The sequence below is a fragment of the Neoarius graeffei genome, chromosome 17, assembly GCF_027579695.1.
Source record: "Neoarius graeffei isolate fNeoGra1 chromosome 17, fNeoGra1.pri, whole genome shotgun sequence".
Classification (NCBI taxonomy): Eukaryota; Metazoa; Chordata; class Actinopteri; order Siluriformes; family Ariidae; genus Neoarius; species Neoarius graeffei.
Genome location: NC_083585.1, coordinates 16,170,024 through 16,186,950, shown reverse-complemented (window position 1 = coordinate 16,186,950; position 16,927 = coordinate 16,170,024). Strand labels below are relative to the sequence as shown.

The 16,927-nt window shown below is 41.1% G+C and overlaps 2 protein-coding genes across 2 annotated transcripts; one reads left to right on the top strand and one right to left on the bottom strand.

The window, feature by feature from the left end:
- The first annotated feature begins 5,052 nt into the window (after positions 1–5,052).
- lim2.3 (lens intrinsic membrane protein 2.3) lies at positions 5,053–5,912 on the top strand. The gene is made up of 4 exons (XM_060943794.1): positions 5,053–5,227; positions 5,309–5,458; positions 5,604–5,738; positions 5,854–5,912. Exons 1-4 carry the CDS (start codon positions 5,053–5,055, stop codon positions 5,910–5,912), a joined length of 519 nt encoding a protein of 172 aa, XP_060799777.1.
- Positions 5,913–6,138: 226 nt separating this feature from the next.
- hspa8b (heat shock protein family A (Hsp70) member 8b) lies at positions 6,139–11,224 on the bottom strand. Its single transcript, XM_060943793.1, has 9 exons — positions 11,115–11,224; positions 9,027–9,243; positions 8,691–8,896; positions 8,326–8,478; positions 7,663–8,218; positions 7,382–7,584; positions 7,095–7,293; positions 6,784–7,016; positions 6,139–6,546 (listed from the first exon to the last, which is right to left on the bottom strand). Exons 2-9 carry the CDS (start codon positions 9,229–9,231, stop codon positions 6,361–6,363), a joined length of 1,941 nt encoding a protein of 646 aa, XP_060799776.1. The 5' UTR covers positions 9,232–9,243; positions 11,115–11,224; the 3' UTR covers positions 6,139–6,360.
- Positions 11,225–16,927: the final 5,703 nt, after the last annotated feature.

Genomic DNA, 16,927 nt, shown 5'->3' with positions numbered 1-16,927 from the left:
AACCATTCTTTGGTAGAATGACTTGTGTGCTTAGGGTCGCTGTCTTGCTGCATGACCCACCTTCTCTTGAGATTAAGTTCCTGGACAGATTTCCTGACATTTTCCTTTAGAATTCACTGGTATAATTCAGAATTCATTGTTCCATCAATGATGGCAAGCCATCTTGGCCAAGATGCAGCAAAACAGGCCCAAACCATGATACTACCACCACCATGTTTCACAGATGGGATAAGGTTCTTATGCTGGCATGCAGTGTTTTCCTTTCTCCAAACATAACACTTCTCATTTAAACCAAAAAGTTCTATTTTGGTCTCATCCGTCCACAAAACATTTTTCCAATAGCCTTCTGGCTTGTCCACGTGATCCTTAGCAAACTGCAGACAAGCAGCAATGTTCTTTTTGGAGAGCAGTGGCTTTCTCCTTACAACCCTGCCATGCAAACCATTGTTGTTCAGTATTCTCCTGATGGTGGACTCATGAACACTAACAGTAGCCAATGTGAGAGAGGCCTTCAGTTGCTTAGAAGTTACCCTGGGGTCCTTTGCGACCTCGCTGACTATTACATGCCTTGCTCTTGGAGTGATCTTTGTTGATCGACCACTCCTCGGGAGGATAACAATGGTCTTTAATTTCCTCCATTTGTACACAATCTGTCTGACTGTGAATTGGTGGAGTCCAACCAAACTCTTTAGAGATGGTTTTTTAACCTTTTTCAGCCTGATGAGCATCAACAACACTTTTTCTGCGGTCCTCAGAAAGCTCCTTTGTTTGTGCCATGATACACTTCCACAAACATGTGTTGTGAAGATCAGACTTTGATAGATCCCTGTTCTTTAAATAAAACAGGGTGCCCACTCACACCTGATTGCCATCCCATTGATTGAAAACACCTGACTCTAATTTCACCTTCAAATTAACTTCTCACCCTAGAGGTTCACATACTTTTGCCACTCACAGATATGTAATATTGGATCATTTTCCTCAGTAAATAAATGACCAAGTATAATATTTTTGTCTCATTTGTTTAACTGGGTTCTCTTTATCTACTTTTAGAACTTATGTGAAAATCTGATGATGTTTTAGGTCATATTTATGCAGAAATATAGAAAATTCTAAAGGAAACTTTCAAGCACCACTGTGTGTATATATATATATAGTGTGTGTGTGTGTGTGTGTGTGTGTGTGTGTGTATAAAACCTGTCAAGGTTTTGATATATTAGACAGCAAGAGAACAGTCAGTTCTTGAAGTTGATGTGTTGGAAGCAGAAACTATGGGCAAGGATCTGAGTGAATTTGACAAGGGCCAAATTGTGATGACTAAATGACTGGGTCTGAGCATCTCCAAAATGGCACATCTTGTGGGGTGTTCCCAGTATGCAGTCGTTAGTACCTACCAAAACTGGTCCAAGGAAGGACAACCTGGTGACAGGGTCATGGGTGTCAAAAGCTCATTGATTCGCATGGGGCATGAAGGCTAGCCCATATGGTCCAATCCCACAGAAGAGCTACTGTAGCACAAACTCCTAAAAAAGTTAATGCTGGCTAAAACAAAAAGGTGTCAGCATTAACTTTTTCAGCAGCTTATGTTACAGTAACTCTTCTGTGGGGTTGGACCATATAGGCTAGCCTTCATGCCCCATGTCTCCATAAATGTCTGCAATTCCCATGTCTTATCCTCATGTCCGCCTCTGAGGAGAGCTCCAATGCTCCTATCACTGTGCCCATACCTGAAGTTTACATTACCTGAAGTGTTATTTAATGCCAAAGACAGCAGCTTACCATCCCATAGACCCTATGATTGTGCCATAGATCTCCTGCCTGGCACCATGCCACCTCATAACCACACATATCCACTGCCCCTCACTGAGCAACTTGCTATGGAGCATTTGCAAGAAGCCTAACAAGGGTATACTCAACCTTCTACTTCTCCCATGTCAGCTGGTTTCTTCTTCATGGAGGAGCAAGTAGGGGGTTTGCACCCTTGCATTGATTGTCATAACATTAAATTTCAACAAGGAGCTTGCTAAAATGCCAGCTCACCAAGTTTCCATGGCATGCCCCACAGGCCATTCATTTGTACCCCTGGTGCTTCAGAGCAAGCTGATCACCTGGCCTCACAACTCTAGTAACTGGTCCCAATGAACCTATGCCCTGCTGAAATCCAAGTACTGGTGGCCAAACATGCTGACTGATATTCTTTGAAACATTTCATCATGTACATCATGTGCCCAAGCCAAAATTCCTTGTATCATGCCAGCTGGTAAACTCATGCCTCTGCCCACTCCACAATGCCCTGGGCCATCATCATTATTTTTTTCTCACCAACCTTCCTGAATCCAAGGGCAACATGGTCATCATGGTGGTCAGCGACAGTTTTTCTAAGTCCCTGTGCCTGATACTGTTGCCAGGCCTGCCCACAGCCTTTGAGACAGCTGAGCTCATATTTAATCATTTGTTCCATTACTTCAGACTCCTGGAGGACATTGCGAGTGACCAGATCATACAGTTCACCTTCTGTGTGGAGAAGATTCATGAAGATGTTTAGGGTCTCTTTTTGAGTCTTATTTCAGGGAATCATTGACCATCCAATGGGCAGGTTGAGAAGACCAATCAGGAGATAGGATGGTTTCTGCACACCTTCTGCTCCAAAAATCAGGGCAACTGGGCACAGTTCCTTCTGTGGGCCAAGTATTCCCAGAATTCACTTCATCTCCTGACCCCTTTTCAATGTGTGTTAGGCTACCAGCCACCTCTGTTCCCATGGAATATCACTCCAACTGACTCACCCTCAGTGGACCATTGGTTTATGCAGAGTGAGTAGGAGAGCACCCACCAGCTCCTTGAACATGCGGCAGAAAGAACCAAGCAGTTTGCTTACTGTCACAGGGATGAAACCCCATAATATAGCCTGCAGGATTGGGCTTGGCTTTCAACCAGGGATATCTGGAGCACAAGGAGCTGTAAGAAGTTAGATACACTGGCCCCTACAAGATTCTACAATGGGTGAAGGAAATCACCTACAAGCTCAATGTGCCACATCAATACTATATCTCACCTCTTTCAATGTTTCTTATCACAAACCAGTCATCTCTGGATCCCTAGCCACCAACATTCCCCCCACCATGCCTCTTGAGCCCCGGCCAGCCTGCCTACATAGTCAAAACAATACTGAACTCTCACAGAAAGTAGGGTAAACTTGAGTACCTCATTGAATGTGAGAGCTATGGTCCAGAGGAGCAGTGCTGGATCCCAGCTCATGACATCCTGAACCCACTGGACCCAAGAATTCCATGCAGTTCACCTTGAGAAATCAGGCCCCTGTCCCACAAGCTGCCCACAAAAGAGAATCAGCTCCAAGGAATTAGCACCTCTGGGTTCTGTCACATCAGCACTGGAGACCGCACCAGTTCCCAGAACAAAGTACGGCCTACAGATTTGGCTGCCAAATTCTAAATTATAGAAACTCCAAGTTCTAAATTATAACACTATCATGACATTTTGCATCTCCAACCCTGTTCTAATCCTGGTTCTCCTGATTAGCCACTCATATGCATTCTTTATATGCATAATGGACAGTCATGCAACTATTTAAAATATGTAAATGTTTATATTAGAACAATCCTGTGATGTATACAGTCAGATTGTTGTTTCTGTGTTTGTTGCCCACTTACTGTTTGGTCTAGTAATATAACTGAGTTCCATGTAGTCATCCTTTCTTTTAGAGATCCTGCCACAGAAATTAACTCGAAAAGCACTCGGAGAGCGCAGACCTCCGCCAAGAATCCTTTAAAAAAATCCGGGATCCAGAAAGTGATCCGGATCACTGCCAAAATTTAATGGATTGTTACTTGTGCCCAGTCACACCTCTGGAAAAAATTTCAGAGCAATCCATTCATTACTTTTTCCGTAATGTTGCTAACAGACAAACCAACAAACCAATGCTACCGAAAACATAACCTCCTTGGCGGAGGTAAATATAACTGGATTTATTCTTCTTCACCTCTACAGCCAACTGGCTTTTTAGAGAATTTATCATCAAATCTGAGGCAGAGTCATAAAACTGTTTATTATTCAGACCTTTTTTAAGAGATAGATAGATAGATAGATAGATAGATAGATAGATAGATAGATTTATATATGATCCTCTTATCGTCAGTAAAAATTAAATGGTAAGTTATACACAAAATGAGTACATCATGTCTGCTGAAATTTCATAATCCCAATTTTATTACAGTTACTAGAGTTTATGAACACTGCAGTTCATAATTTTACTGTTGGAAAACAAAAGTGGAAAATAATCAAATATAACAATCATGTTTTTAAATTGTCAATTCAAAGTACTTTGTCATCAGTACTAGTGTGGCCCTCTGTATCTAGTTCTAAATGGTTTTGTATTTTCAGCAAATTCCCTTCAGTGATTGACTGCATCTCTGGCAGCTCTATTGTCCCTCAGTGCTGTGATCCCCTGATCCCCTGAACACGACAGAAACACATCTGTCTATGGTAGTGCAAGTGCTGTCTGTCCTGGTATTACTGAGCCCCAGAGTATTTAATTCAACAGAGTAGGTGAAGAATACATAAAGGTAGGTTTTAAAGTATATAGTATTAAATTGTTATATATTTGGAAAATGCTGGAAAATTTACAGGAAGTAGTATTATGGTGATTATGTGGTCTTATGTACTGAGGGTTTTTTGTTGTTTTTTTATTGTTGCTGATCTATTTATTAATGTTTTCCCCCTAAAAATGTGTATTCTGTTATGTGTTACCATTTTTTTTAAAGTTACGTAAACAGAACTGGTGGAACTTAAAATAGAAAGTATTTTCAAAATGAAATGTTTCTACCTAGGTTGTTAATATGTAAGTCATGCATTCAATATTCAGTATGCCTAAACAGAGGTACTAAACATTTTGTAAGTGAAATGGATTTAAGGGCCACCATTTGCCCTTTCACTGTGAATTAATTACTAAACTATATCAGAGTGAATTTGCTTACAGCAAAATGAAACAAGTATCTAGTGTAAATCTTTCATCCTATCACTTACAGGTGCACAATGTACAGCTTTATGGGAGGTGGACTGTTCTGTGCTGGAGTTGGAAATGTACTACTGGTGGTCTCCACAGCCACAGATTATTGGATGCAGTATCGCCAGGCCAGTGGTTACATGCACCAGGGCCTATGGCGCTACTGTGTGCCTGGGAAATGCATGATACACACTGACAGCATTGGTGAGGCACAGGAAACAGTTGTATAAAATGCTTTTTATACAGAGTATAACACATCTACACATTTTTTTCCCCATAATACAGCTTACTGGGATGCCACCCGTGCATTCATGATTCTGGCCATCTTGGCATGCTTCTTTGGCATGCTTATAGGCATCATGGCTTTCATTAACTACAACTCTTTTGGTGGCTTTGACAAAACATTTGCTGCTGGAATTCTCTATTTCATTTCATGTGAGTGTGCTCAGTCTCAAACAGTAGGTTAGCATGTTCAGTTTGGTCTTACTAAATGCACATAAGCTGTACATTAGTTATGCATTTCCCTAAAATAAATATTTTCAATTATACTCTAAATAATAGAAAATGTTACCTTTTTCAGGCTTTTTTGTGCTTCTGGCAATGGCTATATACACTGGGGTGACTGTAAACTACTATGGGAAGCGGTATGGAAACTGGAGATTCTCCTGGTCATATATAATAGGCTGGGTATCCGTGGTGCTTACATTCTTTTCAGGTACAGCATATTTTATAAATATTCTACACAATCTTACAGTGACTGGACAGATACACTGACTGGCCTGTTAAGTGGATACTGGAGACTCCCCTTGTCCCTGTATTTTTGTGTGTAGGTATATTTTACATGTGTGCTTATCGGATGCATGCACCAATAGGGCCTATGTCACGCTGAGGCATCTCATCCTGGATCCACTCATCATTCAGTCTGAATGTGATCCACTATATGATCCTGAATGCTTACATTTTTTAAATTTGTTTACCTCATGATTATTGAATAAATGGTTGGGACAAAACATGTGCCACTTTGATTCACAATAAAAACAATCATAGAGAACAGCATTTTTGGCCTGGTTATTACTACACAAGACACCATTTATTTACAAATTATACATACATAGTCAGAACTTAAGTTGTTTATTGTCAAGTTTTAATGAGAGCGAGACACATATGCATAAACATGCTTCTCAGTGAGTAAACTGACAGGTGTAGCCCTAAAGCTTCTCAGCCTTTAAAGAAAGTCAGCACCTTGAACATAACTGGTGTTAGTTATTTAGAAACACGCCAAAGAAACAAAAACTGACTGCATATTAAGTAGAAATTAATAGAAAACATTGAACAGTTTAGTCAACTTCCTCAATAGTTGGTCCAGAAGATCCTCCTCCTCCAGGTGCAGCACCACTCCCTGGGAATCCCCCAGGCATCCCACCTGGCACACCACCTGCACCCTGGTACAGCTTGGTGATGATGGGGTTGCACACCTTCTCTAGCTCCTTCTGCTGATGCTCAAACTCATCCTTCTCAGCAGTCTACAAACATGGCAAGAATAACAGGGGACTCCTTTATATTTGGCATACCATACAGAAAGCGTAATTGTCGCTCAGAGCTTTTTGCCCCAACTGCATAATTTAGCAATGACTCTTGCTTACACCTCAATTACCTATTAAACAATCACTTAAAATGATAACTATGCTGCATGTTAATAGCATAAAGACATTTGTCAACTATACACGGTAAAGCAAGTCACCATGTAAAGTTTCCTGTACCTGGTTCTTGTCCAGCCAGCTGATGACCTCATTGCACTTATCCAGGATCTTCTGCTTGTCCTCATCACTGATCTTTCCTTTCAGTTTCTCATCCTCAACAGTGGACTTCATGTTGAAAGCATAAGACTCAAGGCCATTCTTTGCAGCTACTTTGTCTCGCTGGACATCATCCTCAGCTTTGTATTTCTCTGCTTCCTGGACCATTCGCTCAATGTCCTCTTTGCTGAGACGTCCTGAAAACAAATTGAAAATTAAAAAAATAAATAAAAAAAATTGGGGGGGGGGGGGGGGGTAGAAAGAGCAAACTCTACCTTTGTCATTGGTGATGGTGATCTTGTTCTCCTTGCCAGTGCTCTTGTCCACTGCAGAAACATTCATAATACCATTGGCATCAATGTCAAAGGTAACCTCGATCTGTGGAACACCCCGTGGTGCAGGAGGAATGCCTGTCAGCTCAAACTTTCCAAGCAGGTTGTTGTCCTTAGTCATGGCTCTCTCACCCTCAAACACCTGGTAGAAAACAGTCATGTGAGAATCGACTGTAGAGGAAAAGCAACTTTGCCAGTTTATGATCCATCTCAGCACCAATCAGTCTCACCTGAATGAGCACACCAGGCTGGTTGTCTGAATAAGTGGTGAAAGTCTGTGTTTGCTTGGTTGGGATAGTGGTGTTGCGTTTGATCAGGACAGTCATCACACCTCCAGCTGTCTCAATACCCAGTGATAGAGGAGTGACATCCAACAGCAGCAGGTCCTGAACATTTTCAGACTTGTCTCCAGACAAAATGGCTGCCTGGACAGCTGCAGAGCAAAATAAACATAAAAGCACCATGTAGGAACTCAACATGATCACTGGCAGACAATGATTATTCAATTTACCTGCACCATAGGCAACAGCTTCATCAGGATTGATGCTCTTGTTGAGTTCTTTTCCATTGAAAAAGTCCTGTAAAAGCTTCTGAATCTTTGGGATTCGGGTAGAACCACCGACCAGGACGAGGTCATGAACTTGGGATTTGTCCAGTTTAGCATCACGAAGAGCTTTCTCAACAGGGTCCAGGGTACCACGGAAGAGGTCAGCATTCAGTTCTTCAAAACGAGCCCTGGTGATGGAGGTGTAGAAGTCAATACCCTCATAGAGCGAGTCGATCTCAATGCTGGCCTGAGTACTGGAGGACAGGGTACGCTTGGCTCGCTCACAGGCAGTACGCAGACGTCGCACAGCTCTCTTGTTGTCGCTGATGTCCTTCTTGTGCTTGCGCTTAAACTCAGTAATAAAGTGATTGACCATGCGGTTATCAAAATCCTCACCACCCAGATGGGTGTCGCCAGCTGTGGACTTCACCTCAAAGATTCCATCTTCAATGGTAAGAATGGACACATCAAAGGTTCCACCACCAAGATCAAAGATCAGGACATTTCTTTCTGCTCCCACCTGCAGAAAGCATTAATCAGGAGACAAAACAAGAATACACAGTTTGTTACTGGGGGGGGGGGGGGGGGGGAGACACACCACACACTACTGTGGTGATAAACACTCACTTTCTTGTCCAGCCCATAAGCAATGGCAGCTGCAGTTGGTTCATTGATGATCCGAAGGACATTTAGTCCAGAAATGGTCCCTGCATCTTTTGTAGCTTGTCGCTGAGAGTCATTGAAGTATGCAGGTACTGTAACGACTGCATTTGTAACAGACTTTTTTTTGGGGGGGAGGAGAAGAGGCATATGAGCCAGTTAAAACCACATTTCACCGGTAAGATTGAAAAAAAAGTGTATACAAAGTGTGCACATTGCTAATGTTTGCATATTAAACATGGGTATGACCCTGACCCAGTAAACAAAGGGAAGATAAGCATTTCATGTAAACAGCATTTCCTGTTTTTCCAAGTGATTAAAGATACACTCACCTTCCCAAGATAAGCTTCTGCAATTTCTTTCATCTTTACAAGCACCATTGAGGAGATCTCCTCTGGAAAAAATGTTTTAGTCTCTCCTTTGTATTCAACTTGAACTTTAGGGCGTGAAGCATCATTGATTACTTTGAATGGCCAGTGCTTCATGTCAGACTGAACAACCTGGTCATCAAATCGCCGTCCAATGAGCCTTTTTGCATCTGTGCATGAAGCCCAGGAGGGGAGGAGGAGAAAAAAAAAAAAAAAAAAGTTGCACAAGCTCCAGTTACCACATCACAAGTCACAATTTGTGCCCAAAAAGTCACAAAGGGAAGCAACGCTAATGCTTACCAAACACTGTGTTGGTAGGATTCATGGCAACTTGATTTTTGGCAGCATCTCCAATCAGTCTCTCTGTGTCAGTGAAGGCAACATAACTGGGTGTGGTCCGATTACCCTGGTCGTTGGCAATGATTTCAACTTTGCCATGCTGAAAGACACCCACACACGAATATGTGGTTCCAAGATCAATTCCAACTGCTGGTCCCTTCGACATGGTTCCTGTTTCCTGCAAATACAAAAGTTTACTGATAAACAAAGTCTTATCATCCCCCTCTCCCTATAAAGTCTGTCTTACTTTCTTTTAAGCCAAAAAGATTGGCCCCAGGGTCCGTTATGACAGCTCAACTGATCTACTGGCATTTTCTTTCACCGACTCTGCACTTTCGTTATCCAGCACCTGTTCAGCTGATCTCTTAACAGACCTCAGCTGTCTGTGTGGCCCAAAGGCCCTATAACAGTTACAGGAATTATTAACATTTATCTTCATGCATGTAGGCCAGAGTTGAAAAGGCTATGTATAGTAGCTGCTTATAATAAGCCTCAAACAGTTTTATCTAGCTCTTGCAGTATGTTACATTCACTACAAAGTCCTTTTACAGACCTCAACCGAGTTTGCCATCTAAAGATAATTTCAGTCATGAGGAGGAAGCAGAAGGGTTGTTTTACAATCAGGGTACAAAGTTTGTCTCACAGGGGTCCAAAATTCAAATCGATTCAAACTGGTTCTTGTAGCAGTTTTTAAGTGAAGGACAAGTTAAAGAACAGATTTCAGGCAACTTTTTGACATGTATGGTAGTTTTGTGTAATCTGCTATAAGATAAAGAAGATTAAGTGTAGCTTTAAGCAGGGCTGGGAGAAACAAATTAAGTGATTCTTGGAGAGGACTTTTTTTTTTGACAATTCAGAATCCACTACTTCCATAGTGCTTTTAAATAGAAGGCTGTAAGCTTTGTGTTAGTTGTCTAATATTTATGTCCCAATATCTTGACCACATTTTAGGATGAAAATCATCATTTTAGACAGCTAATTTTTCAATATAAAACATATCTAAAATGATTATTTTCATCCTAAAACGTGGTCAAGATATTGGGACATAAATATTAGAGACAACTAACACAAAGCTTACAGCCTTCTATTTAAAAGCACTATGGAAGTAGTGGATTCTGAATTGTGTAAAAAAAAAAAAAAAAGTGATGTCCTCTCAGAGACAGCTAATTTTTCAATATAAAGCATCTCGGAGAGGACATTTTTTTGACACAATTACATACTAATTTCATCAAAATAGTCTGAAAACTTACTGGCATTCAACATTAAAACTTAACTATGTTTCCAATGATATGGAACCAAATATTTTATGGTATAAAGAATGATTTAAGTGCATCCCTTTTGGAGCCACCTGTGGCTTAAAAAAAAAAAACACCCACTTTTTCTAAGTGACACGAGTAATTTTGCTAAATGACATTTCCATACATTCACCAAAAATAACCTTATTACCAAAAATTTTTCTGCATGGTAAGTAGAGCTATCACAGGGCTACAATAAATAACCAAGTTTATTTCGTCAAGCCTTTTGATATTGAAAATAATAAGTGTTACCAGTAAATGTGATTTTTAGCTTGCGTACCCTGATTGTAAAACAACCCAGAACTAAATAGAACAAAGAAAATGAAAATATTTTTTGCCACTATACTAGCATACTTTCGCTTGGAGAGATGACTGCTCTTTTCTAAAGTCTCTAGTTAATGTCGACAGGAGTCATTTCTGCAAACATTACATAACACCATATGGGAGTGTCCCGAATGCCTTGTATGGGCAGATTTCGAAACAATCGTGAATGCTTGCTAGAACATTCTGCATATTTTGGCACAAACTCACGCCGACTCAATACTAACAAAGAAAAGCTCAGAGTTACATAAACAAAGACACTTCTATGAAGGTACAACATCCACCTCGACAAACTGCTCCCATTCTTGCAAACTATAAGCCATTTATCCAAAATTATCCACTAATTAACAAACACTAGCTGGCATAACTTTTTCTTTCACGATTCATTTTTACACAGCCAACTGGGGGAGGGAGAATTTACAACTCTTCCTACCTGATGAAACTCCTCACGGTGAAAACTCTTTTCTTCCCTGCTGCTTTTCTCCAGCTGCAACTACACCGCACGGCCTCAGCACGTCTATAACCTGCGCGCGCAGCCGTATCTTTTATAGAGCCTACCGGATTCCGCTACTATAACGCCCATAGAACAGTCCAGAACATGGAGGGCGGGATGCAGCCAATCAGAATCCAGAAAGCACACCAATCAGGAAAGCGGAATACTTGCTCGCTCCCTCCTCTCGCCACAGACGGAAGTTCAGCTTGAAGGAGATTGGGCTGTACTGTACTTCGAGCTGTTAGGCTAATGGAGGAACAATGTCAAACGAAACATTTGAAAAGTATGTTAAAGTTGGTTAAAAGAAATGTAACACCATTATGGAATATCAGTGCTTTTTGTGTGATGAATTACATAGTTATATAATTTAATAATTCATTACATAGTGGCTGTACCCCCTTACAGTTGCTTCCAGATGCATCCACAATGCAAGCCTTTCTTATAATAAAGTACATACACTACCGTTCAAAAGTTTGGGGTCACCCAGACAATTTTGTGTTTTCCATGAAAAGTCACACTTTTATTTACCACCATAAGTTGTAAAATGAATAGAAAATATAGTCAAGACATTTTTCTGGCCATTTTGAGCATTTAATCGACCCCACAAATGTGATGCTCCAGAAATTCAATCTGCTCAAAGGAAGGTCAGTTTTATAGCTTCTCTAAAGAGCTCAACTGTTTTCAGCTGTGCTAACATGATTGCACAAGGGTTTTCTAATCATCCATTAGCCTTCTGAGGCAATGAGCAAACACATTGTACCATTAGAACACTGGAGTGATAGTTGCTGGAAATGGGCCTCTATACACCTATGTAGATATTGCACCAAAAACCAGACATTTGCAGCTAGAATAGTCATTTACCACATTAGCAATGTATAGAGTGTATTTCTGATTAGTTTAAAGTGATCTTCATTGAAAAGAACAGTGCTTTTCTTTCAAAAATAAGGAAATTTCAAAGTGACCCCAAACGTTTGAATGGCAGTGTATATGTGTGTAGTGTATAATAGCAGATTCTTGCACTTGTGCAGGACTGCTCGAGCATGCTGAAGATCAGATAAGTACTCAGGCTGTGAGCCAAATTCTTGGAAACACACCCTGCCTGCTGTTTGGTTAAGGGTGGGAAGAACTGTCTAGAATAATCTTACTACAACTGTACAATGTGGGTGTGAGAAGTAACAAGACAAACCACAAGGTTGACTGTGAAAATATAAACGCTCCTAACATAGCCTACTGTCAAACATTATGTTTGCTATACATGTAATTAACAGTGTAATATACAATACAGTTAGGGATGAAAGATTTTTGTTGTGGCGGCATGGTGGTGTAGTGTTTAGCGCTGTCGCCTCACAGCAAGAAGGTCCGGGTTTGAGCCCCATGGCCGGCGAGGGCCTTTCTGTGTGGAGTTTTCATGTTGTGGGTGTGCTCCGGTTTCCCCCACAGTCCAAAGACATGCAGGTTAGGTTAACTGGTGACTCTAAATTGACCATAGGTGTGAATGTGAACAGTTGTCTGTGTCTATGTGTCAGCCCTGTGATGACCTGGCGACTTGTCCAGGGTGTACCCCACCTTTCGCCCGTAGTCAGCTGGGATAGGCTCCAGCTTGCCTGCAACCCTGTAGAACAGGATAAAGCAGCTAGAGATAATGAGATGAGATTTTTGTTGTTTTGTCTCTCTCATTTAGCACACTAGATCTGACATACTGGCATTTACATTTACACTCAATGCCACTTTAATAGGAACACCTGTCTTCTTCAGTGTCCTGCCTGACGGCAAGTCTGGCTCTGATGTCCATCAGAGCTTTTAGGGAACATGACAGTAATGGTTTCTGTTGCCTTCTACTGGATCATTATAGAGGTTTTTTCAACTATTCACACACAATTTAGAGTAGCTAGTTAACGTAACTGTGAGGAAAACCGGAGCACCCGGAGGAAACCCATGCAGACACAGGGAGAACATGCAAACTCCACACAGAAAGGCCTTCGTCAGTCACTGGGCTTGAAACCAGAACTTTCTTGCTGTGAGGCGACAGTGCTAACCACTGCACCACCCAGGAACACCTTTACACCTGCTTATTCATGCCATTTTCCAGCCAGCCAATCATGTGGCAGCATTCCAATGCATGCAGACACAGGTGAAGAGCTTCAGGTAGAAAGGTGTAACTCAGGGCTTAAATCAACATTTAGAGCTAGTAATTGTTTAAACCAGGGGTTTTCAAAGTGTGGGAGAGTGAGCCCCCCCCTCGGAGAGCAAATAAACAACAGCGCCCCCCTTACAATTTTTGTTGTTGCTATACTTAATGTTCCATTCGTATTTTTAAAAAATGGTTGTTGTACACATTTTTATTTTTTTATTTTTCACATTTTAAACATCTGTGCTTTTTAAAACATCTTTTTTTTTTTTTTTTTTTACACATTTTAAACATCTCATAGCATCGAGCACCTCTTGGCAGACAACACACTGTGGCAGTGGAGCATCCATGAAAATCCAAACTTTAAATAATCGTGGTCATGCTTCCTTCTTTTTTCAGTCCCCCCAGGATTCTGCGGGCCTTTTTTGTGATTGTTGCAGGCTAAAATGTCTGATGTTGCGGGGGGTTTTCCAAAAAAAAATTGCGATGAAAGTTGCGGTGTTTTTTAGGTTTTTGTTGCGATTACATTGCGGGAGGAAGTGAAAGTTGCGAGAAATTGTTGCGATTTTCTCTTTTTGTGATTAAAATTGAGTGATATGTTAAATATTAAGTTATTACTGAAAAACTATTGATTAAAAAACAAAGACACTGAGAAATGGTCCTATAAACAACTTTACCAATATAAAAGATTACCAGGACTACAAAAATGCAGAAAAATAGGCTTTACTTATCCAAATGCACCTGTTGGTTCAAAAGTTAAAGTGCAGAGAACCTCACAGCACAACATGAAGTTACCTTAAAATATAATATAAATGCCTCAGCTTTCATGTAAGAAAAAAAACCCTATTAATACTAGTGCTGTGTGCAGGCAGTCTCTCCTGAAGACTAAATTAAACAATAATTATAAACTAATAAAATAAATGGCTCAGGCTTCATAGAAGAAAAAAAAAACAATTTGAACAGAATCTCACAGTATGATGCTGAAGCTGCCTAAACAATGGAAAATAAAATACCATTTTGGCAAAAATGGTGGCATCCATTACTTTTTTGTATTAAGTAAAAAAAAAAAAAAGTGCACACAATGCTTCACTGTAAACATCACACACTTTCAGTAACAGAATTTAAAGGGATAGTTCGGGATTTTTGACATGAATCTATATGGTATCCCCGTCAGCAGTGTCGTGCATCCACACTGACTTACCCCCGACAGTGTTCTGTGAGCCTAGATATTGTACAGTGTTGGTCAGTGCACAAGTAGTTCCGGCAGGTTTCCTGGGGTCTGCAAAGTAACAAGTTTTTCTTCTCAAAACAGCTCGTGTTCGAATGAGTGATTTATTAGCATAACAAAACCCTTGTAGTCCAAAAAGTCACACCTTGTAATTGCTTGGGGCTACTTTCTCTCAATAGCGATCAGTGCGCGCTGTCACTGTTAACAGTTGTGTGCGAGCTAGCCAACAACTTTCATTAGTTGTTCGACAGTGTTTAGCAGCAGCAAATTGCTTTCCTCCTCAGTATACAAGTGCGCTTCCATGGCAGGGACAAAGAAACTACCACTGCTGCCTATGTAGTGCCCTATTTATACAAATAGGGGTCATTCAGGATTCAGCCATGACACGGGGCAAAAACATGGCTGAATCCTGAATGACTCCTATTTGTATAAATAGGGCACTACATAGGCAGCAGTGGTAGTTTCTTTTTCCCTGCCATGGAAGCGCACTTGTATACTGAGGAGGAAAGCAATTTGCTGCTGCTAAACACTGTCGAACAACTAATGAAAGTTGTTGGCTAGCTCGCACACAACTGTTAACAGTGACAGCGCGCACTGATCGCTATTGAGAGAAAGTAGCCCCAAGCAATTACAAGGTGTGACTTTTTGGACTACAAGGGTTTTGTTATGCTAATAAATCACTCATTCGAACACGAGCTGTTTTGAGAAGAAAAACGTGTTACTTTGCAGACCCCGGGAAACCTGCCGGAACTACTTGTGCACTGACCAAAACTGTACAATATCTAGGCTCACAGAACACTGTCGGGGGTAAGTCAGTGTGGATGCACGACACTGCTGACGGGGATACCATATAGATTCATGTCAAAAATCCCGAACTATCCCTTTAAGCCTATATAAACACTGACTCGCACATCATGCAATGTTGCCAGATACTGCTGACGTTTTCCAGCCCAAAATATGTTCAAAACCCGCCAAAATGCACTTAAAACCAATCTGGTAACACTGCGCGCATGCTGCTTCTCTTGAATGTAAACACGGAAGTAAGGCGGAAGGTAGTTTGTCGACGTCACCTCAAGACGACGCCAACGATTGGTCAAATTTGCGGGAAAGTTGCGGTGATTGGATATAATTGTAACACCGCCCTGAATTCGCGGGGATTGGTTGAATTTGCGCTGAAGTTGCAAATCGCAACATCCTGGAGGCTCTGGGTTTTTTTGCTTGGCCCAAACTCTGTCTCCTCACTCACTGTAGCTTTAGGTACTAAAATATCGATCCATTTTGTCTCTGGTAAAGGCTCCTCACGTTGCGCGTCCCACACTTTGAAAAGCCCTGGTTTAAACAATCAATATAACAGGACACACCTGCTCAACAAGAAACATCTGTCAGTCACTTGTTCCACATTTTTGATTACTTGGAAAATGGATGGATTCAAACAAAAGGTGGCATGTTTTAAGTTGTTTAACACATGTAAATGTCAGGAAATGAAAGCTGAAATTCTCATCGATCGTCTCATATTCATCAAAGGTCTTCAGTGTATAGGAAAAAAAATGAATTGGCCTTAACACTCCAATACTTTTGGAGGGGACTGTATACCGTGCGAATGTATACATTGACTGATGTGTGTGCAAAAATAAAAAAGCTACAGTAAAAGAAGAGCTTTGTTAATTAGCAATTGTGTTCCTTGATTCTTCCCAAGGTTGAATGTGTCTAGGAAAAACAACACAGGCCAACTTAAATATATAGCCAGTTAATGTTAGTAAATTAGCTAACTTTTTTCACCATGCCTTCTTGGGAGGCAAAGACGGCACCTCATTTAATACAAGTTGTTGCTTATTCCAGCATTTTGAATCATTTTACTGAGATAGGGACAGGGATGTTCATCCTCAAAGGTTGAGTCTGCAGACTTGTTGCTGCCCAATGAACAATGTCATCAGGGGGCAGAGCCTTTTCTTACAAAGCCCCACAGTTATGGAACAGCCTTCCAAGTAGTGTTCGGGACTCAGACACAGTTTCAGTGTTTAAGTCTAGGCTGGAAACATATCTGTTGAGTAAAGCTTTTTGTTAATAGTATTTTATTAGGTAAAGGAGTTGATATGGAGGGTTTTCAGGCATAATGTGTTTTGGTAAACTGGGATGTATGGATGCTGCCCCCCAACACACACGCACACACACACATGTTCACTCGGGTTTGTTGACAGTGGAGTGGCTGGCTGCTTTATGTGCCAGGGCTCCCTCATGTCTGTGTTACCTTCTGGCTCTCCTTTTTAGTTATGCTGTCATAGTTAGTCTTGCCAGAGTCCCTGCTTGTACTCAGTGCAAAATGTATACTGTTCTTACTCATTAGGTGACACTGGGCATACTTAACAAACCCCCCTCCCCCCCATCTCTTCCCTCTGT